Source organism: Xenopus tropicalis, chromosome 9 (genome assembly GCF_000004195.4).
Source record: "Xenopus tropicalis strain Nigerian chromosome 9, UCB_Xtro_10.0, whole genome shotgun sequence".
NCBI lineage: Eukaryota > Metazoa > Chordata > Amphibia > Anura > Pipidae > Xenopus > Xenopus tropicalis.
In genome coordinates, this window is record NC_030685.2 from 75,365,844 (window position 1) to 75,388,876 (window position 23,033).

General features: G+C 40.2%; 1 protein-coding gene across 7 annotated transcripts in view; it reads right to left on the reverse strand.

Moving 5' to 3' along the window:
• The window catches only part of galnt13 (polypeptide N-acetylgalactosaminyltransferase 13), a 193,503-nt gene that overhangs the window by 48,823 nt on the left and 121,647 nt on the right, over window positions 1-23,033 (reverse strand). For all 7 annotated transcript variants that reach the window (XM_031892695.1, XM_031892694.1, XM_031892692.1 and 4 more), the window contains 2 exon segments: window positions 15,502-15,682; window positions 634-773 (listed from right to left, as the gene is read on the reverse strand). In XM_031892695.1, the coding sequence (XP_031748555.1) occupies window positions 634-773; window positions 15,502-15,682 (321 nt within the window).

Below are 23,033 nucleotides of genomic sequence, written 5' to 3' on the forward strand. Positions count from 1 at the left end.
CCCTCCTGCATGTCACTGTCCAGGTCGTGGCACCCTTTAAACAACTTTAAAATCAGTTTTCTGGCCAGAATTGGCTTTTCTAGGTTTTAAAGTTCGCCTTCCCATTGAAGTCTATGGGGTTCGCAAAGTTCGTGAATATTTGCGCTTTTTGGCGTAAGTTCGCGAACGGGTTTCCAAACTTTTTTTTTGAGGTTTGCTACATCCCTACTGGCCAGTGGTCTAAACTGGTTGCTCCAGGGGCCCGGTGCGCAACTATATTTAAAGATAGCAGAAGGGCCAGGGAATGGGGACTACGGTACAACAGACCCCGCGGTTCAGCCCCCCTGCGACAGCAGGTACTGCTGTATACATAGTTGCAGCTGGCGCTGGAGTCCATGGAGACAATTATTTATAAAATTACTTAAAGAATCTAAACCTGATGGAGTGAAAATATGTTGGAGTATTAAGGGTGGTCAGTAGCATCTGCAGAACCCATGGTTAGATTATGGAAGCCTTAACTGCAGTTGTGGGATTTCCAGGGAGTCAGCACTTTTTGCAGGTTTGGATTGAGTTCGGCAGAATGTCAGAAGAGTCATGTGACTACTAAACTCATCAAATGTGAACATGCAAGTTATAAAGGTGTAGGAACCATACCTCACCAAGGGAAAAATAACGCCTTGGAATCTGAGAGTCGGGATATACGGTTTCCAGGTACCAAGAGAATGGGTTACACTTCAGATTCTCTCTGAGGGCTTTCCTCTCTGATACATCCCCGTAATCCACCTTGACGACTCCTAAAAAGGTAAAGACACAAATGAATAAAGTTATGTTCCATATTGAACCATATCTGTTTGTCTTGTTTGACTTTGTAATCCATCTGCATATGGTTCTCACACTTTTCCTTACTCTGGGCCTCTCTTGAGGATCCAACCTTTGGTCAGAGCCAGCTAAATGTCCTAAAATGAGTACGGATGAAGGAAAATACCTGTATTCAACACAAATTTTACCCTCACTGAGCTTTAACCTGTGTTTCAGTTGTATCTTAAAGAGTAAATGGCCCCTATCCCCAATTCTCACACTAAGTGGTGTCTAAGCTGAGCCCCCCCTTCTCCACTGTGCCAAGTCTTAATTAAATATGGGAAGTTGTAGGCAATTAAGGCTAAGGGCACACATGTTTATCCATCGATGTATGTCAACCAGTGGTGATACACCCAATAGCCTCTGCATGCCTCCTTTAATTGACGTAAAAAAAAATACCCCAGCCTCCACCTAGAAAATCCAGTGACTGAATAGGGGGGAGTGGGGGTAGATGGTAGAGCTGGGCGGTATGACCAAAAATTTATATCACGGTATTTTTCAAAAATTATATCGGTGTCACGGTATTTGACAGTATTTTTTTTTTCCATGCATGATTAGGTGTTAACCCCATTCCCTAATAAATTAGAGAATAATTACTGCAGTATTGAAAATCAGAGTCAGGCAAGCGAAGGATCGGCAACAGAAAGTCGTAAGGTAAATCAGGCAGGCTTAGTTTCCCAGGCAAGGCCGCAGACAACATAGCGCAGGAGGAGGCATTTGATAGCTTTAAATACCCCCCACACATGTGCAGAACCGGCGCCATCAGCGCACCACAGACGTGCACGCTTTGACATGTACGTGCGCTTTGACGCACGTGCACCTGGACGCGCGTGCGCAACGTCCCGCGGACAACGGGACGCACGCACGCAAGGAGGCGCGCGAGACCGGGCTGCACGGGTGAGTACCCTGACACCCCGGTATTGCGGTATCTGAAAAATGAATATCGTTTTCAAAAAAAACACCGGTATTCGGTATTAAACAGTATATCGCCCAGCCCTAGTAGATGGTTGCGGGCTTTGGGGAAAGTGACACGTACAACGTAGAGGTGTATTTAGGTCTGGTGCCTAGGCCAGCGCTGGACCTAAATACACCCCTGAGTCTGGCTGTTACACCATTCTCCTCTATGGTGTGTTAGAGCTCAGAAGCAGTGCTAGGCTCTAACACCCCCCTTATATGTTTATTTGTTAATACCTGCAACAAAATGCAAGCAGGGATTAAGGATTCTAACAATGGTAACAAGCAAACAGAAATCTATTTTGAACATGGTAAATATTGAAATTGGTACCTTTTCAAACTGATTTCCTGTATTTTCTAATTGTACCTCGTACTATTATCTTGCTTAATTAATGCTGATCCACAATTTCCACAAACATCATACAAAGGCCCTACTAATCATGCTGGAAAGAGATAGATTAAGACTTTTAGCTGATTAAGAAGACTTAAAATGAAAAGTTCTAAACATGGCAGGATACCTCCTGACTCCGACACCTGCTTAGGCACAAAGGTAGGTACATTGTACTCAGATTAATGAGAATTTCTGGAGGGAATATGTTTGCTATTGATTAGCATGCTTGTGCAGTGTATTTATGGGCTCTGCCTCCTGCTTAGATTCAATTATGTGCCTGGTACACTGCCAACAAACTGATTTAGTGCCTAAGTGTTTCCTCTCCATTTGGGCATGGGGGACTGAAAAGCAATTTCTGCACAACTTTCCTTTTCGGCGCTCTAATAAAGCTATGAATGTTGAGACAAATCATATTTTAATTAAACAAAACACAGAGTATGGAGTGGAATTACATATAGTTTCTATTAAAGAGGAATATGTATTGGAATTAGAAGAAAGAATACAATATTTTGAGGGTAATGTGCAGACTACTATGTTATCCATGGATTGAATAAAAGAGACATTTCTAAATTAATGAATTCCTGAGATGCTCAGGGCTCAGATAGACAGACGGAATGTTTTGCTCTGACCACGTAGCATTTCCTGTCTATAAGAGATGAGCACAATAGAGATCATATACATATACCCAGGAAAAACGTGTAAAGTGGTGAAATAGAGAATTTATTTTAATATGTAAATAGTAAAGCAATGTGCAGGTTCAGCCAGCAGGTTGCGCCAACACCCCTTGCGGTAACCTATAGAAGGTGCTTTACACGGGCACATCCTCTTTTTGGCCTGAGAACATTGAAGGCAGCAGCAAGTCCGTACCTATGGGGGAGGGTGGTACCTGCAGGGCATGCTAGAGGAGAGCAGTGGGGTGTGAGTTCACTTCAGGATAGTGAGGTTAGCGAGAAAGGACAGCCTGTTGTCCCGACGAGGAGTGAGTATTTAGGGGTAGAGCCCCTGAGGCAACTGTACGCCAGGTAGGGAGTTTAATCAGTTAGGTGTCGGTTAGAGGAAGACCTTCAGGTGAAGCTTGGACACTATAAGGACACAGGGGTTTGGATGCTTAGTTAAGAAACACTGTGTGTGAGAGAAAAGAGAAAGTCTGCAGAAGTACTGTGTATTGTGTAACCATCATCCTTGGGTCCCGGTCTGTAACCTTCCTCTCTGCAATTGTGTTTGGTTCATTGCAACTGTGCAAAGATGCCTAATTCTTGTAAAGGTAAAGGACGTGCATATGCAACAGAAATGGGTGTCTGCCAGCCCTGGGTAACCCCACTATAAGCATGCAAGCATTAACATAGTTACATAGAGTTGAAAATATCAAGTTCCACCCTTCCAAGTAAACCCAGCACACACAAACCCATACTTACCAATCTATACACTCACATACATAAACTATATATACAACCACTAATACTAACTGTAGATATTAGTATCACAATAGCCTTGGATATTCTGATTGTTCAAAAACACATCCAGGCCCCCCTTATAGGCATTAACAGAATCTGCCATTACAGCATCACTAGGAAGGGCATTCAACAACTTAACGATGTATTTTTCAGGGTAGTTCCAGAGATTGATATTACCACTGTAAACTGTCCTCTGCCCCGGCCTACCCCCAATTCGTCTCATCCCTCCTCCTATTCCCAATGTGGCCTACCAACATCATGCCCTTCCCCCACCTACATCACAACCCCACCCCAACATCACGGACCTGCCCCTCATGGCCCACCCCCCACCCCCCCCTCTGGCTGGTAAGAATATTGACAAAAGGTGGCAAATTGCCCCCCCCCCCCCCCCCCATGAATTTAGGCTTCCTTGTCCTTTAAACTATGCCTTGACACAATTTACATTAATATTACCAAGGACTTTAAGTTCATCTTTAATACATGAATTTGTGGTACAAATTATGAACTGCTTTGGAGACTTTACTGACTTTAACAGCACAATGAAATTTTACTGTTTTGCCATAACATTACCGGGGAGTAGACGAGGGTTGGCACATTCTTCTCTTTGATTTATTAGAGTAATATGAAGGAGCGGGGATTTCTCAACTAAAAATGCATTGAGGTGAAAATGTAATCACACCTAGCGGCATGCTAAAAGCTAAATATGACTGCATAATAGATTTCCATAGAATATCCAGCAGATGGAACCATTGCACCGTTCTATAAAACTATAATACTCTGCTGTATGTTACTTGGATTATGACTTGATCCTTTAAAGATCAGCGTAACTCAGAAAGCCGTTGCTGTGCGATATGCTGATTTCAGATTGACATGTTCATCCAACAAGCTAATGAATTATATAGGCCTCCAATTTAGTAACATTAACATTCAGCGCAGCAATTACATACTTCAGTGCGTGTTTGAGCGGCAGGATTGAATCCAAGGGATCTTCATAGGCTTCTATTTGAAATGGTATCCAATTGTTTTTGGTTATAATAAACTCGTAAGCTTTCTTTTTATCCCAATGCATTAACATCTGTGGTTTGATAAGATTTTTATATTGCATCACTGTGGGCACAAGGTTTGCACCAAAATGCACTCGTTCGTCTGCTGTTGTTCGTTGCTGTCCAACTTATTACATTTAGTGGGCCAATTATTTCTCATCTATTTGAGGGGCGGATTTTTTGAAAAAGATGATATCTAATAGTAAAGCATATGGAGCCTTTGAGCAGGAGGGGGAGCATAAAAATTCTTTGGAGGGACACATCTAGGGTTGCCACCTGGCTGGTATTTGACCGGCCTTGCCACTAAATCACCAGTTAGGGCTAGCACTGGTATTACAAATTTACCAGCTATGTACTTGCTGGGCTTCGCCCATTACTCTGCCCAGTCCACCCATTTCCTGGCCCCATTCACCTTTTCCCCACCCATGCACCCATTTTCCCACCCCACCCCAAAAGACATCACATCCCGCTCCCCAACCCAAAGGCCAGTATTGGTCACAGAAAAAGATGACAATCCTAGACACATCAGTTAGACATCCCTGACCTATCAGATACAGAAAGGACTTTCAGTGATAATTTTATATGTATTTGGGAAGGTTATACATATTCCAGTATGAAAACTAGAAAGGGTTTGGGTTGAAAAACGTGAAATCTGATCTGTTGTTGGCTCCGCCCACTTTTTCTAACCTTTGACCACAGTTATATAGTAAAAACCACTGTGCAAAGTTTGGGGCTCCTGGTTTTGATAGTGTCTGAATGGCAGCAATTTAAATTTCCCCACTGAAAGTCAACGAATGACAACTGATTGGCGGTCAGTGGCTCCGCCCACTATTTCTAACAAGGAACTGCAGTCCCCCAGTGACCAACTTTGCAAAGTTTGCATTAAAATTGTGAGACTGACAGCATTTTACACTTCACCATTGAAAGTAAATAGGTGAAATGTTGGCTGTTGGTGGCTCCACCCACATTTTTCTAACTTTGAACGGCAAATACCCAGTGACTAACTCTGGAAAGTTTAACGACCCTGGAATTAATACTGAAATAATTAAATATGAACCAATGAAATTTAATGGGTGGAAATGGATTTGCTGTTGGTGGCTCCTCCCACTTGTCTAACACTGAATATGTAGTCATCCAGTGACTGACTGTGCAAAGTTTGGGAACCCTGACATAAATAGTGTGAGAAAGGCAGCAATTTAAATTTTAACCCAAAAAAAAATTCAATGGGTGAAGTCTGATTGGCTGTTGTGGCTCCACCCACTTTTTAAAACCTAAAAATGCAGTCCCCTAGTGACCCTGGTGTTAATACTGTGAGAATGGCAGCAGGCTCAATTTCCCCATTAAAAATCTATAGTTAAAATCTGATTGGCTGGTGTTGGCTCCACCCACTTTTTCTACCGCTGGACTGCAGTTACCTGGTGACTAGCTCTGCAAAGTTTGGGGATCTTAGTATTAATATTTAAAGAACGGCAGAAGTTTAAATTTAAACATAAGAAGTCTATAGGTAAAATCTGATTGGCTGTTGTTATCCCTGCCCACTTTTCTAAACTTGGAACATAGTCACCCAGTGACTGACTGACTGAGCAAAGTTTGGTAACTCTGGCATCAAAACAATAAAAATCAATAGGTGAAATTTGATTGGCTGTTGGTGGCTCCGCCTACTTTTTATAACCTTGAAATTACCTGGTGCCTCACCCTGCAAAGTTTGGGGACCCCGGTGTTATTACTGTGAGAATGTCAGCAGGTTGAATTTCGATCAAGTCAATAGGTAAAATCTGATTGGCTGTCCACAGCTCCGCCCACTTTTGGGCATCCAATAATCATCCTATTTTCATTCAGGCTGACCCCATAACTATGTGATTCAAGTTTGGGGAGTGTGGCCTCAAAGCTGTAAGATTGGCAGCAGTTTAAAATAGTTAGTGTGCAGTAGTCATGGGTATTAGGAATAAAGATTCCTTACAAAAGTTAGTGGCTCATTCTCTCATTTTACTGACGCTGGATTAAAGGGAAAATTATACCCACAAACAGTGTAGGTCTCTATAAAAATATGCATTATTATTGGTCATGTGATCTCTGAGGGGGCACACAGCCCATCACTAAATGGCGGCTCAAGGGAAAGGATGTAATAGGGCAATAGTTACTGATATATATATTCCAGTCTGGGGAGAGTCTTTAATAGATCACAGAGACCTTATCCGTAGAGATGTAGCGAACTGTTCGCCGGAGAACTAATTCGCACGAAAATCGGGTGTTCGCAAGTTCGCAAGTTCGCGAACTTTTAGCAAAGTTCGCAATTTTGGGTTCGCCTTAGCTGGAGCCAAATTTTGACCTCTCACCCCAGAGCCAGCAGATACATGGCAGCCAATCAGGCAGCTCTCCCTCCTGGACCACCCCAGGACCACTCCCTTCCATATATAAACCGAAGCCCAGCAGCCATTTTACATTCTGCCTGTGTGTGCTTGATGAGTTAGTATAGGGAGAGAGCTGTGCAGGGATTTGAGGGACAGTTTAGGTAGCTTTGCTGACTAGTAATCTACTTTCTACTGCTCTGTATGTAGCTGCTGTGGGCAGCTGTCCTGCTGATCATCTGCTGTAACCCAATAGTCCTTGTAAGGACTGCTTTTATTTTCTGATTACTGTTACTCTTCTTTCATTGTGTACTGCAGCTCTGTCTGTGTGTGTTTGCTACTGTAATTTATAGAGCCCAGTGCTATTAGTCTAGCTGTGTTGGGGACTGGTGTGCTGCTCCTAGTAGTTCACCCCCAGCACCAACCAGAAATTTAAGTTACTGTTCTTTAATGTGTCCAGTGCTGTTTGCTATCGCTGAGCGATGTTTTTCCACCAGCAATAATATATTCCGTATCCACTACTGCGACGTTTTGTCTTTGGGTGTGAACCGGCTGTAACCTTTACATGACTTGATTGGCATGTAGACGCCGGACATTTTAAAGCAGTTTATTACACAAGTTTAGAAATGTAGTGTGATTTCTGCCCTTTACAGCACAAAACGCAACGCTGTGTCAACAACGTATTTTTCAGAGAAATTTTTGCCCTTGATCCCCCTCCTGCATGCCACTGTCCAGGTCGTGGCACCCTTTAAACAACTTTAAAATCAGTTTTCTGGCCAGAAATGGCTTTTCTAGTTTTTAAAGTTCGCCTTCCCATTGAAGTCTATGGGGTTCGCAAAGTTCGCAAAAGTTCGCACTTTTTGGCAGAAGTTCGCGAACGGGTTCGCGAACTTTTTTTGTGAGGTTCGCTACATCTCTACTTATCCGCACACCCTAACGCTCCAAAAGATTTTTGTCCGGTGCACACTGCTGAAGGGATCGGCACCCTCCAAAAACACTGTAGCTACAAAAAAAGCGAATGGCACTCAGGACTACAAACAAGGGTATAACCCTTAAAAGTTTATTGCGGAGGTGCTCCGCAATAAACTTTTAAGGGTTATACCCTTGTTTGTAGTCCTGAGTGCCATTCGCTTTTTTTGTAGCTAGAGAGTCTTTAATAGGCCACTTAACATAATATCAACTATCTGTGGGTTACGTATTTATTCTGGGGGTGTAGTTTCCCTTTAAGATCAAGACTTTGATTTGGCCACTGTGGGACAATGATATCTTTGTACTTAAACAACTCCAATGATCCCTTCATTTTGCCCTATGCTAGCAGTCTGTATGGTATCTCACTGATCAGCTGATAAAGCCAGACCATCATATGATAATATAACATCTATAATCTATCCGCAAATATTTTTGTTAATATTTTAAAATCTCTGTTTATCAAAGAGGTGGGTCTGTAATCTGGAGTAGAAAGGTCTTTCCCTTCTTTAGGAATTCATTTTATATTTGAAATAAAACTTGTTAGCAAATTTTTTCTCCTGGCTATGAATTTCATTATATAAGTTTGGGGCACCAAGCATTGAGGTAAAGCAATGTAAAGATGGCTTCCCCTGTGATCTGCACTGAGGTTTGTTATGTGAGAGAGTCTCTATTTACTGTACTCGAGTATAAGCCCAGTTTTTCAGCACACAAAATGTGCTGAAAAAGTCACCCTTGGCTTATACTCGAGTCGGGTGCCATGGGTCCCTCCAGACTAGCACCCCAGGGCCAAATGATCGGATTATTTATTTTTTTAAGCCACTTGCTACCCGATATCGCCCACCCGTAGGTGGGGATATCGGTTGAAGATCCGCTCGCTTGGCGACATCGCCAAGCAAGCGGATCTTATAGTGTATGGGGACCTTAAGGGGGGTAGTACTCTTAAGACATCATTGTTGATACCATATTGTTTTTGTTGACCTTCTTCTCCACTTACAGAGCTAGTTTAGTGTTTTTCTTTGTAAAAAATATTTAGAAACATATGCCCCACTGATGCCTCATTTAATGTAATTTTATTGGTATTTATTTTGATTATTGAAACTTAGCAGTAGCTTCTGCATTTCCCACCCTAGGCTTATACTCGAGTCAATACGTTTTTCCAGTTTTCTTAGGTAAAATTAGGTTCCTCGGCTTATATTCGGATCGGCTTATACTCGAGTATATACGGTACTTTATTTCATTATAACTTCTTTTGTTACTTTATTTTTCAATACTGAATCAACTTGCACACATACTGCTCTTTTTTGCACCAACCATTGACACCAATAAGGACAGACTTAAAGCTTTGCATCTAGCTTGGGAGCTTAGTCAGCCCCCACCTGAAGCCCTTTCATTGGATTAGTACAAGCATGTACCACTTGCCAAAATCTTCCTGGTTTAAACTACAACTCCCATCTTGCCATGAAAGTCTATGCAATGAAGAGGTCGGTCTTATGGGAAATGAGTTGTAGTTGTAAACTAAGCAGCAATAGGCTGGTTTGGGAGATTACTGTTCCTGTATATAAATTCCTCTAGGGAAGTCGTATCAGTTACCCAAATATCTTTACATATACTGTATTAACACACAAAATGATAGTACAGCTGCACATTAACAGTAGAGGGTTATGACCTGCACCTCCTTTGTAATGTGCTGTTGGGTTATTAGTATTAGTATAGCTTATAAGTACATAATAAGGTATATTATCATCCTAATGATAGAGAGGAATCTTGTACATAAGTACATTATTTACATAAGTGACACAAAAACCTGAACACTCAATAAATATATGTAATGGAATAAAAAGCTTTTATTTGTTATTCATATGCAGTTCAGAAAACAGGCAAAACAGATAAACCAACTGCCACTGCAATAAGTGTTATTACAGAGCAAGCTCCGAAGATCAATGTGGAGGTACATTTAAACCTCCACCTACGATTTTCATTGGTTAACATGACAAAGTGTGTTAATACAGTATATGTAAAGATATTTTGGTAACTGATACGACTTCCCTAGAGGAATTTATATACAGGAACAGTAATCTCCCAAACCAGTCTATTGCTGCTTAGTTTACAACTACAACTCATTTCCCATAAGACCAATCTCTTCACTGCATGGACTTTCATGGCAAGATGAAAGTAAATAAAGTAAATAGGTGAAATAGGTGAAATGTGATTGGCTGTTGGTGGCTCCACCCACATTTTTCTAGCTTTGAACGGCAAATACCCAGTGACTAACTCTGGAAAGTTTAAAAACCTTGGAATTAATATTTAAATAATGGCATCAGTTTAAATATAAACCAATGAAATTTAATGGGTGGAAATGGATTGGCCGTTGGTGGCTCCACCCAATTTTCTAACCCTGAATATGTAGTCAGTCAGTGTTCAAAGTTTTGGAATCCAGCAATTTAAATTTAAACCAAAAAAACTTCAATAGGTGAAGTCTGATTGGCTGTTAGTGGCTCCACCCACTTTTTAAAACCTAAAAATGCAGTCCCCTAGTGACCCTGGTGTTAATACTGTGGGAATGGCAGCAGGTTGAATTTCCCCATTGACAATCAATAGTTGAAATCTGATTGGCTGTTGGTGGCTCCACCCACTTTTTTCTACCGCTGAACTGCAGTTACCAGGTGACTAGCTCTGCAAAGATTGGGGACCTTAGTATTAATATTTAAAGAATGGCAGCAGTTTAAATTTAAACATAAGAAGTCTATAGGTGAAATCTGATTGGCTGTTGTTGGCCCTGCCCACTTTTCTAAACTAGGAACATAGTCACCCAGTGACAAACTGTGCAAAGTTTGGGGACCCTGACATTAAACGAGAATGGCAGCAGTTAAAATTTCCCCACTGATAACAATGAAAGAAATGTGATTGGCTTTTGGCGGCCCCAAGTTTGGGGACCCTCGTGTTATTACTGTGAGAATGACAGCAGGTTGAATTTCCGATTCAGTCTGATTGACTGTTCACAGCTCCACCCACTTTTGGGCATCCAACAATCATCATATTTTCATTCAGGCTGAACCCATGACTATGTGATTCAAGTTTGGGGGGTGTAGCCTCAAAGCTGTAAGATTGGCAGCAGTTTGAAAATCTTCCCTGTCAAAGTCAATGGGAAAATTGTGGGGTTTGGAGCGGCGCTACAAAAAGACGGGGGGCCGGATCGCTTAGAAAAGCACAAGCAACCTGCTCTGCTATAGGGCGAAGAAGTGTGGGGAGTTTGGGTGTTGTACCCCTAAAACTGTAGGAGGAGTAGCGTTTAGAAAATGGGGGGCACTAAGAATAAGAAGAAGAAGCGGAAGAATAAGCTGAAGTCGAAGAACAGTCTGTGGGGTTTCAACCCAACATAATAATAACAATAACAATAATCAGACCCCTTGAGTTTATTGTAAATGACAGCCCGCCAAATATTCCTTTTAGGGCAGTGGCACACGGGGAGATTAATGCCCATTTATATAAGGACCCTATGAGATACAAAGGGGCCTTTATGAACTGCCAGGTAAAGTGCAAAGTGGCACAAAACCAGAGCAAGTCTCCATTTTTTTCTTCTTTGCACATTGACCTACTGTGATCACTCACAGGCACCTCACTGATAAATACAGCATTGCCAGCATTGTAGCAGCACTGTATTTATGGGGGGCAGATGGAAGAGACCCTTCCAATCCATGAAAGATACACAAATGAGAAAGTGCCGGCAGACGCTTGGTTCTGTGGAGCTGTGTTCTTACCAACCTGCCAATGGATCTGTACAGGTATGGGACCTGTTACCCAGAATGCTCGGGACCTGTGGTTTTTCGGATAAGGGATCTTTCTGTAATTTAGATCTCCATAACTCGTCTGCTAAAAATGATTTAAATATTGAATAAACCCAATAGGCTTGTTTTGCCCCCAATAAGGATTAATTATATCTTAGTTGGGATCAAGTACAGGTACTGTTTTATTATTACAGAGAAAAGGGAATCATTTAACCATTAAATAAACCCAATAGGGCTGTTCTGCCCCCAATAAGGGGTAATTATATCTTAGTTGGGATCAAGTACAGGTACTGTTTTATTATTACAGAGAAAAGGGAATCATTTAACCATTAAATAAACCCAATAGGGCTGTTCTGCCCCAATAAGGGGTAATTATATCTTAGTTGGGATCAAGTACAGGTACTGTTTTATTATTACAGAGAAAAGGGAATCATTTAACCATTAAATAAACCCAATAGGGCTGTTCTGCCCCAATAAGGGGTAATTATATCTTAGTTGGGATCAAGTACAGGTATTGTTTTATTATTACAGAGAAAAGGGAATCATTTAACCATTAAATAAACCCAATAGGGCTGTTCTGCCCCCAATAAGGGGTAATTATATCTTAGTTGGGATCAAGTACAGGTACTGTTTTATTATTACAGAGAAAAGGGAATCATTTAACCATTAAATAAACCCAATAGGGCTGTTCTGCCCCCAATAAGGGGTAATTATATCTTAGTTGGGATCAAGTACAGGTACTGTTTTATTATTACAGAGAAAAGGGAATCATTTAACCATGAAATAAACCCAATAGGACTGTTCTGTCCCAATAAGGGGTAATTATATCTTAGTTGGGATCAAGTACAGGTACTGTTTTATTATTACAGAGAAAATGGAATCATTTTACCATTAAATAAACCCAATAGGGCTGTTCTGCCCCCTATAAGAGGTAATTACATGGGGAGACGGACTTTCCGTAATTCTGAGCTTTCTGGATAATGGGTTTCCGGATAAGGGATCCCATACCTGTAGTAGGATACTATGGGGAACTGAACTAGAAATCTTTAGACATAATGAATCGATCATTGAAGCACAAGCAGATGCTAAATTAGCCTAGCACTGCCCACTAATAACAAGGAAGCTGATTGGAGATGTTTTTGTACATCAGTGCACATTGTTAAAAAGAAATCAGGTTCATACTTTTATTTTTAATTGGTTCAGAATAGAGAATTATAGTCTTAATCACAAAAAAATGCCATATTAAAAGTAAATATCCTGAAAAATGTGTAAACGCTTCCTGAATTAATCTGCAATATTTCTTTCCATGATTTCAAAAACAGAGGAAACATTAGAATTCCTCCCACTTAGTCGCCTTTTTGTTCTGAAATGCACCATAAATGTTGGCAAAATACAAGTTTTCTGTGTGTACACCAGGCAGTCACAGGGGAGGGCAGATATTTAATTCCTATTGATTGTTAATCAAGCTCTGGTAGTTCAGCCCTTCTGGCCTAAATCAATAGACATTTAGCTGCAGTGGGAGGAAAGTGGTCGATACATGTAAAACCAATCAGTATTTATGGCTCTAATAGTAATTCTTTGAAATATGGGCTATTGGCTTTTCTGTTATTAACTAGCAGAGAGTGTGCTTTTAGGGAATCTATTGCTTTGTGTAAATTCTGTTATAATTGGGCACAGACTGATGTACTGTATTAGGCCAAGAATGAATGAGCAACTCAGAAATATCAGCCAGGGCACACTTTTAGGGCAATATGTAGGTTGGGATTGCAAGAAAATTAGAGGATAAATATGAAAGGCAGTGCAGTTGTGTTCCTGCCAATTTCACTGTATTGAGTTGCACCAAAAATCCAATTTATTAAAAGTATTTGCATCAAATTCTGCTCTTTAGGGCAGTGGCACACAGGGAGATTAGTTGCCCCAAAACAAATCTTCGTTGTTGCAGGCGAATAATCTCCCCGCAATGCCATCCCACCAGCTAGAATGTAAATCGCCGGTGGGATGACATACGCATCACTGTGATGTCCCGAAGTTGCCCGAAGTTGTCTTGAGAGGAAACTTCGCGTGACTTTGGGACATCGCAGCAACGCGTATGCCATCTCACTGGAGATTTACATTCTAACCGGTGGGATGGCATTGCGGGGAAATTAGTTGCCCTCGACAACAAAGACAACGAAGGTGGCAACCCTTAGGGGCACATTTACTAATCATCGAATCCGAATCTCGAATGGGAAAAAATCGGATCGGAAACAAAAAATTTTGCGTTTTTTTTCGTCGCGTCACGCCTTTATCGTATTTTGCGTGATTTTTTCGTCGCCGCTGCAATATTTTCGTATTGAGCAATTGTAAACGGCGGAAAAACCAATCCGAATTTTTCGCGAGGGCGACGAAAAAGTCGCAGAAAATATACGATAAAGTCGCAACGGCGACGAAAAAGTCGCAGAAAATCTGAAAAAAAATTGCAAAAATACAGATCATTACGAAAAAAACGCGTTTGGATGCTTTCCGACATTCGTGGATTAGTAAATGTCCCCCTTAGGGTTAAGACACACAGAGCTACTAGTAGCAGCTACTTACAGCTCCTAAACACCAGAAAATCCCCTGCCATAGATAATACTGAGAATTGCCTCTGCTAAAACACACGTAGAGACAGTTACCTGTAAATGATCAGCATTGTCTATTTTAGTAGCCGCGAAAAGTAGCTGCTACTAGTAGTTCTGAGTGTCTTTAGGCCAGGGTTGCCACCTTCTGCTGCTTGGGAAGAGGGTGAGACTGATAATGTTGGGGGTGGACAGATTACATCAGGGGGTGGGCCTGGTAAAGGTTCAAGGAGGGTCTATGACATCAGGGGGTGGGGTTATGGTGTGGCGATCAGCGATCATTGACTTTAAAGCCCTGTTGGATTTCCTCATTTGGAAATCTGGACAGGCAATTTTCCCTCTGGACAACCCTTGGGAAAACCTGGTGGCAAACAGACAGATGGCGACCCTATGCTCTTTGCAGTTTCATACAAACTAGGGGCTGCTCAGTCTTTCCTGTCTCCTTTTCCAAATCAAGTATAGTTGCACCTATTGACACATTAAGCCTGGAGCTACTGCCACCTCCAAACCAGGCAAAAGTTCCATGCTTCCAGATGCACCTTGCCTCAAACGATGCAGCACAGTTGCACCGAAAGAAAAGGGTGCACAAGTCACTCACACACTAAATGCCTGAAATGATGCCGAGCAGGCTAAGAAATTTTTTATTGGTGCAAAGTCTTCTGATTTGAGTTGATGTGCAAACACCCATTGACTGCAAGTGCATCAGCCACCACTTCTAGTGACCATTATTGACTCTGGGATACTGGGCAAAAATTACTGAATTGCAATTGGGTTCAAACTCTCCTCACTGCATTGTTCCCTTTTAGAATTGGGGCCCTAAGCTTTATTTCAGCCAGAGAACAACCATGTTTGTTTGGGTTTCCTCACAAAATCCAAAAACATACAGGCAGTTCAATTGGTTTCTAACAAAACTAACCCAATTGTGTGAATGTGATAGGGACCTTAGATTGTAAGCTCCACTTGGGCATGACCTGATAGGAATGATGTATAATCTCTATAGCGCTGCCGAATATGTTTCTGTATATAAATAAAGGATAATGGAAATATATTAATAACGGCTTAGAGTTTTCATTACTCCTTTGGCACACTATTGTTAGTTATGGGAATAAAACATGGGATTTACCTGGAGAAATGATATAAAAGAAGTCTTTGAAGTCATCCATCCAGACTTCCGCTAGCCTTCTGTTGTTTTTGTTAATCACGTGACCTGTGCCGCCAGGGAAGGTGTAGGGCGTCGCTTTTCGAAACACATGGCCGACGTGGGAACATGTTACAATTTCAAGTGATCCTCCACACTGCCAGATCTGAAATTAGTTGGATATATTAGTATATGGAATGAAACAAATTTTGTTTGTTTTTGTTTTTAAAGGGGAACTCCACCCAAACACAGCTTAATCTTTTTTTGAAAAGTAAACAAAATTTCAAGCAACTTTGCAATATACATGAATTACAAAATATGCAGCCTTTTCATGATTTTTAATGTAATAATATGGTTGGAGCCATTCCCTAATCTCCGCCCCCTGTTCCCCTACTTATCTGGCTGACTACTTTGGGACTCAAAAAAATATAATGATCCTCAGCCTGCCTTCTCCAAATCGCGCAATTCCCTGCACATGTGATGTCAATAAGAAAGGGAACATCACAGTGCAATGCATTGTGGATTATGTAGTTCCTGCATGCTGTCTGTAAGCTGTGGAGGAGTTGTTACAATTTGTAACATCAAAGGTTTAGTCCCTCCTCCCCTGCCAGGATTTCAAATGATGCAGAAAGAGAAGAACTGTTTTGCAGCTGGATTTCAGCATATAAAAATGGTATTTATTCCTACTTTTTGATTACAGTGATAGGTATATTAGGGGTTTCTCTGTTGTGTGGGGCTCTTTAACAAATTTTGGTTCGAAAGCCAGAATTCCCTTTGTTAATTATTATTTGTTCACCATTGTCTTATATGTTAACTGCCAGTCTACGTCTTGGTTATATAAAGTAAGGGAAAGAAAAGTTACCTGTCATGGAGATTTAAACTAATACCAACTAATTCTTTAATTTATTGAGGCATTTTCTACTGAAAAAGCTTAAAGGGGCCATACATACATACAGGGCCTCATTTAACAAGTACCCAAGGTTCTAAACCAGTCAATGTTGTGCCCATCAAAATGCTTAGCATCCACCTTCACCTCTTTTATACATCTACTATCATTCAAGCACTAATGTTGGGGAGGGGGGGGGGGGCAGAACTCTTCCATAGCAGTTCTGTTTCACCATTATAATACATGTGTTTATATTAAGGGTTTTACTGAAAAAAAAAACATATTCATAAAAAATCATTAGAACTTGTTGCCAAAGAAGTTGCAAGTTTGCAGAAACTTTTTTCATCATTTTATTTGCCAAAAATATTTTTTTTCACCAGATGAGATTATTACACAATGACTGACTATAGTAAAGGGTTGTTCATTTGTATTAAAACTGGAAATGTATGAAAAATAATAATGAAATGCACTAAACATAAATTTGCTCCAAATAGTTTTACTAAAGTACAGGTATGGGATCTGTTACAGGTATGGGACCCATTATCCAGAATGCTTGGGACCTGGGGTTTTCCGGATAAGGGGTCTTGCTTTACCTCCAATAAGGATTAATTATATCTTAGTTGGGATCAAGTACAGGTACTGTTTTATTATTACAGAGAAAAGGGAATCATTTAACCATGAAATAAACCCAATAGGGCTGTTCTGCCCCCAATAAGGGGTAATTATATCTTAGTTGGGATCAAGTACAGGTACTGTTTTATTATTAAAGAGAAAAGGGAATCATTTAACCATGAAATAAACCCAATAGGGCTGTTCTGCCCCCAATAAGGGGTAATTATATCTTAGTTGGGATCAAGTACAGGTACTGTTTTATTATTACAGAGAAAAGGGAATCATTTAACCATTAAATAAACCCAATAGGGCTGTTCTGCCCCCAATAAGGGGTAATTATATCTTAGTTGGGATCAAGTACAGGTACTGTTTTATTATTACAGAGAAAAGGGAATCATTTAACCATTAAATAAACCCAATAGGGCTGTTCTGCCCCCAATAAGGGGTAATTATATCTTAGTTGGGATCAAGTACAGGTACTGTTTTATTATTACAGAGAAAAGGGAATGATTTAACCATTAAATAAACCCAATAGGGCTGCCCTGCCCCCAATAAGGGGTAATTATATCTTAGTTGGGATCAAGTACAGGTACTGTTTTATTATTACAGAGAAAAGGGAATCATTTAACCATTAAATAAACCCAATAGGGCTGTTCTGCCCCCAATAAGGGGTAATTATATCTTAGTTGGGATCAAGTACAGGTACTGTTTTATTATTACAGAGAAAAGAGAATCATTTAACCATTAAATAAACCCAATAGGGCTGTTCTGCCCCCAATAAGGGGTAATTATATCTTAGTTGGGATCAAGTACAGGTACTGTTTTATTATTACAGAGAAAAGGGAATCATTTAACCATTAAATAAACCCAATAGGGCTGTTCTGCCCCCAATAAGGGGTAATTATATCTTAGTTGGGATCAAGTACAGGTACTGTTTTATTATTACAGAGAAAAGGGAATCATTTAACCATTAAATAAACCCAATAGGGCTGTTCTGCCCCCAATAAGGGGTAATTATATCTTAGTTGGGATCAAGTACAGGTACTGTTTTATTATTACAGAGAAAAGGGAATGATTTAACCATTAAATAAACCCAATAGGGCTGTTCTGCCCCCAATAAGGGGTAATTATATCTTAGTTGGGATCAAGTACAGGTACTGTTTTATTATTACAGAGAAAAGGGAATGATTTAACCATTAAATAAACCCAATAGGGCTGCCCTGCCCCCAATAAGGGGTAATTATATCTTAGTTGGGATCAAGTACAGGTACTGTTTTATTATTACAGAGAAAAGGGAATCATTTAACCATTAAATAAACCCAATAGGGCTGTTCTGCCCCCAATAAGGGGTAATTATATCTTAGTTGGGATCAAGTACAGGTACTGTTTTATTATTACAGAGAAAAGAGAATCATTTAACCATTAAATAAACCCAATAGGGCTGTTCTGCCCCCAATAAGGAGTAATTATATCTTAGTTGGGATCAAGTACAGGTACTGTTTTATTATTACAGAGAACTAAGATATAATTATCCCTTATTGGGGCAGAACAGCCCTATTGGGTTTATTTAATGGTTAAATGATTCCCTTTTCTCTGTAATAATAAAACAGTACCTGTACTTGATCCCAACTAAGATATAATTACCCCTTATTGGGGGCAGAACAGCCCTATTGGGTGTATTTAATGGTTAAATGATTCCCTTTTCTCTGTAATAATAAAACAGTACCTGTACTTGATCCCAACTAAGATATAATTACCCCTTATTGCCCTATTGGGTTCATTTCATGGTTAAATTATTTTTTAGGAGCCTTAACGTATGGAGATACAAATTACAGAAAGATCCCTAATCTGGAAAACACCAGGTCCCGAGCATTCTGGATAACAGATCCTATACCTGTATTTATATGGTTTCTATATAAGTGCAGATCTTTGGAAAGGTTTATACTTTTTTGTGTGTTTTTATGACAAATAGATTCAATAAATATAAATTTGTAACATGATACAAAAAAGTTAATGAGTGTATTGATAGGTCAGTATAGGTTTGTGTGTGTTTTGGGTTCACTTGGAAGGGTTGAACTTGAAGGAACTTGATGGTCTTTTTTCAACCCTATGTAACTATGTAACTTTGTAAAGTCCTTATGAAGTGATGATGTCATAATGTTGATTGTGATGCCACGATTTCTAATAAGGCTGCACTACATTCAGCAGCACGGTATTGCTTACATGATGATGCCACAATGCAAGCAGTGATGATGTCACAATGGCCAGCCTCATTGTGATGTCACACATTAAAGGCGTTATAAGGCTGTGCTGACTAAGTATCCACATTGTGTGAGTGTTCACTCACACAGAAGCATCACAGATTGTTTCTCTGTGTCTTTTAATCTACTTTGTAATCTATACCAGCAGATTAACTATTTATTTTCATCTTTTCAATCAATTAAGGAATTAATATGATTACCAAATCCAATTTTTCGAGAAGAAAGAAGCGTTTTTATCGCAAAATACAGAAGAATAAGAGAAAAACTAAAAGCCAGAATTTCCGAAGAAAGAATTGCCAAATGAGCTTAAGGGCGATTTCTTTTACGGTGGCATTGATTGCTCTCCTGTCAATATGGTTCTGGGGAATAACAGATGGGCATAATGCTTTTGCTCAGTACCCACCATTTGATAATGGGAGCAAGAAGAATGAGATATCTGACCCAAAAAGTGCTAAAATGGCACCTGAGAATCATGAAAAAAATCTTTTAATAAACCAAAACAAAAATATAGAGACGGCAGCAACAGAAATGAATAATGAATTCCCAACTGACACCAGACTTAGACCAACTGCTGAGATGATTAAGAACCTAGTAGACATGGTTAAAGAACATCAGCAGGATTATGTGCAAATCAAAACCATTATGGACAATAGCGAGAGGGAGACGCACAATATGCGCCAAGAATTGGCTGCGCACAAATCAGAGATTGTCTCTATGAAGAAAACATGGTGTCAAACAATAGATAAGGCTCCAATATGGAACATAGTAGCTAAAGTTACTGCCCGTACCATCAGGCGCGAGTACTTTACGCTTGCGTTGTTCACTTTTAGGCAGGTGTTCAGACGCTATCGATAATAAGCCACAATTATAGCCCTGGAAGAAGCATCAAAAATAACTAATTTACAGAAAAGGGAGGGTTTGGGTGGATTAGGGGCGTGGCATTGGGCAGATCTGGGATGTAAACAGTCAGATTTATGTAACCCAATGATCCCAAATGGCTTCTATACTGCCTACTGAATATGTCACAGCGATGGGCTGCATAAATTTTATTTGTACAGTTTTATAAATAATTTGAATTTGTTTTTTGTATAATTTTTTTCACAGTATAATATGTAATTAATAAGCATGTTGGAAAGGGTATGAATTACATGTTGCTAGAAGGGGAGGAGCGCTACTGGGATCTGCCCACAAATGGGGCTCATATTTAGTTATTTTACATACATACTTTTTATAAATATTTTATATAATTATATATATACCCCCAACTGGGGCTGGCCAAAAACCCACAGGTATACCCTTGATTTAGGTGGCTCAGCTTTTGTTTTAGCAGATCGTGTGCCAAACTCTGTTCATGCCACCCAGGACATTACTGTGCTCCAAAATGCCCCATTGCCCAATGCCCACCATCTACTTATTTATATACTCGTGTCTGCATGCCCAGCCCCATCATAAATGGATGGGTCAGGCGTAAGTATATAAATGAAGTTGGCACAGTGCGCCTGGTAGGAGTTGGATTGAGAGTGGGTGAGTTAGGCTTGGGCAAAAAGCCTACCCTCTAGTACTGTCTGAGTCTGGGAAGTGGTTTGGTCAGGCACAAATGAGGTCTGGTCAGGGAAATAAAAGGCATGGTTGGGTATAATGTAGCAAATGGACAGGTATCTGTAAATGTCTATTTTCATACTAGAAACGCTGGGAAGCAGGACCACCATTAGGGGTTACAGGGGGACTGCAGTCAGTGGGCTTGTGAGAGGCTGGTGTTTGGGTGGATTATCCATGGGGTGTTATTATAATGTGCTGCAGGCCAGAAAGTGTCTGAATGAAAAAAAGGAATCATTAAACAGGTCAATCTACAACAAACTTAACATTCATTTTAGGTGAACTTACCCTTTAAAATCAAGCTGCCGCACAATACACCAATACATATTTATACAATGCACATTCTTTTTACTTCAGTATTTAACCCCTAAGGCCTACACCACACTGGAACATTACAATAGCAGTTAAAAAGCATGATTTGGGGTAACCACTGATTCACACACCCCCAAATGGAAGTGCTCACATTTTGTTGCTATGAACGTACGGAAATTTGTTTTTCTCTTTGAAATGAAAACAACGTGAAACTAGGCGGCAGTATGTATCTAAGGGCCAGGCGGATTAGCATTCAGCTCTCTCCATCCAAACACCAAACATCCAATTAACCTAACATGCTCCTCTTCCGACAAGGTGCTCTTCATGCAAGGTAAAGCAATTTCCAATCCTCACCTCTCACACCTCCCTTTTGTACACGGAATGTTATACGCTTCCTTCATTACATGAGGGAGACCCAACAGGGAAATGCTGCGCATGGAGTTGCCGTTTTAAAGGGAAAGATCACTATTTCATTAGTAACATCAATGTGCCTTTAATGTTTCCTTACCCAGAGAGTGAGGGACTGATTTACCAAAATTTAAAACAATTTTTGCACCTTTTTTTTGCAGTTTCTTTTACTTGAATGAGAAAAATCGTTCAAGACAACTAGGTATTATGAGAATTGCACAGTATGGAACCTGTACTCCAGAATGCTTGGGGCCTGGGGTTTTCCAGATGAGGGGTCTTTCCATAATTTGTATCCCCATACTTTAAGTTCAATTGGGTACAATTACAAAAAATTGGTATTTTTTCTAACTTTTAGAACTGTGCGTATTTTCTACAATATTTTCATTAATTTTCGCGATTTTTTTTGTACTTTGCGACAATTTGTGCAACAAAATCGTATGTGTTGCAACGAGTACAAAAGTTTTGTTATTCATTGAAGCTTTGGGGGCCCATTTATCAAAGTACGATTGGGTACGATTACAAAAAATGTGTATTTTTGTCTAACTTTAAGAACTGTGTATTTTAATTTTGTAACTTTCAGATCGTACCTAGTGATGAGCGAATCTGTTCCGTTTCGCTTCACCGAAAAATTTGCAAATCTTTCAAAAGATCCGCGTAACGGCGAAAAATTCGCGAAACGGCGAAAATGTCATGCGACAAAAAAATGTCGCCCGCGGCTATTATTTTATCACGCGGCTATTCTTTTGTCGCCCGTGGCTATTGTTTTGTCGTGCGGCTATTGTTTCGTCGCCCGCGGCTATTGTTTTGTCGCGCGGCTATTGTTTCGTCACCCGCGGCTATTGTTTCGTTGCCCGCGGCTATTGTTTTGTTTTGTTTTTGTTTTTTTGTTTTAATTTTTTGACGGAATTTTTCCGCGGCAAATTTTTTCATCCGTTTCGCGAAACAATCCGCCGATGGCAAAACGCGGAAATTCGCTGCGAATCCATGCCTGGCGAAATATTTCGCCCATCACTAATCGTACCATGATATTTTCGGATCATAACAATACAAATTTTCGTAACATTTACGCACATCAGAAATTATCACTAATAATGAAAATGTTCGCCAATCTCAGCGTTAAACAGTCGAAATTCGGACTTTGATAAATCAGCCCCTAAGTCTACTAAAAAATGATTCAAACATTAAATAAACCCAATAAGATTGTTTAGCCTCCAATAAGGATTACTCATATCTTAGTTACCATCAAATGTAAGGTATTTGTTTTATTATTACAGAGAAAAGGGAAATCATGTAAGAATTTATTATTTGTTTAAAATTGAGTCTATGGGAGACGGCTGTCCTGTTATTCACAGCTTTCTGGATAACAGGTTTCCGGATAATGGATCCCATACCTTTGGTTTGGAGGAGTTATAAAGCCTGGGGCAGGGTATGGGCGTTTTTTT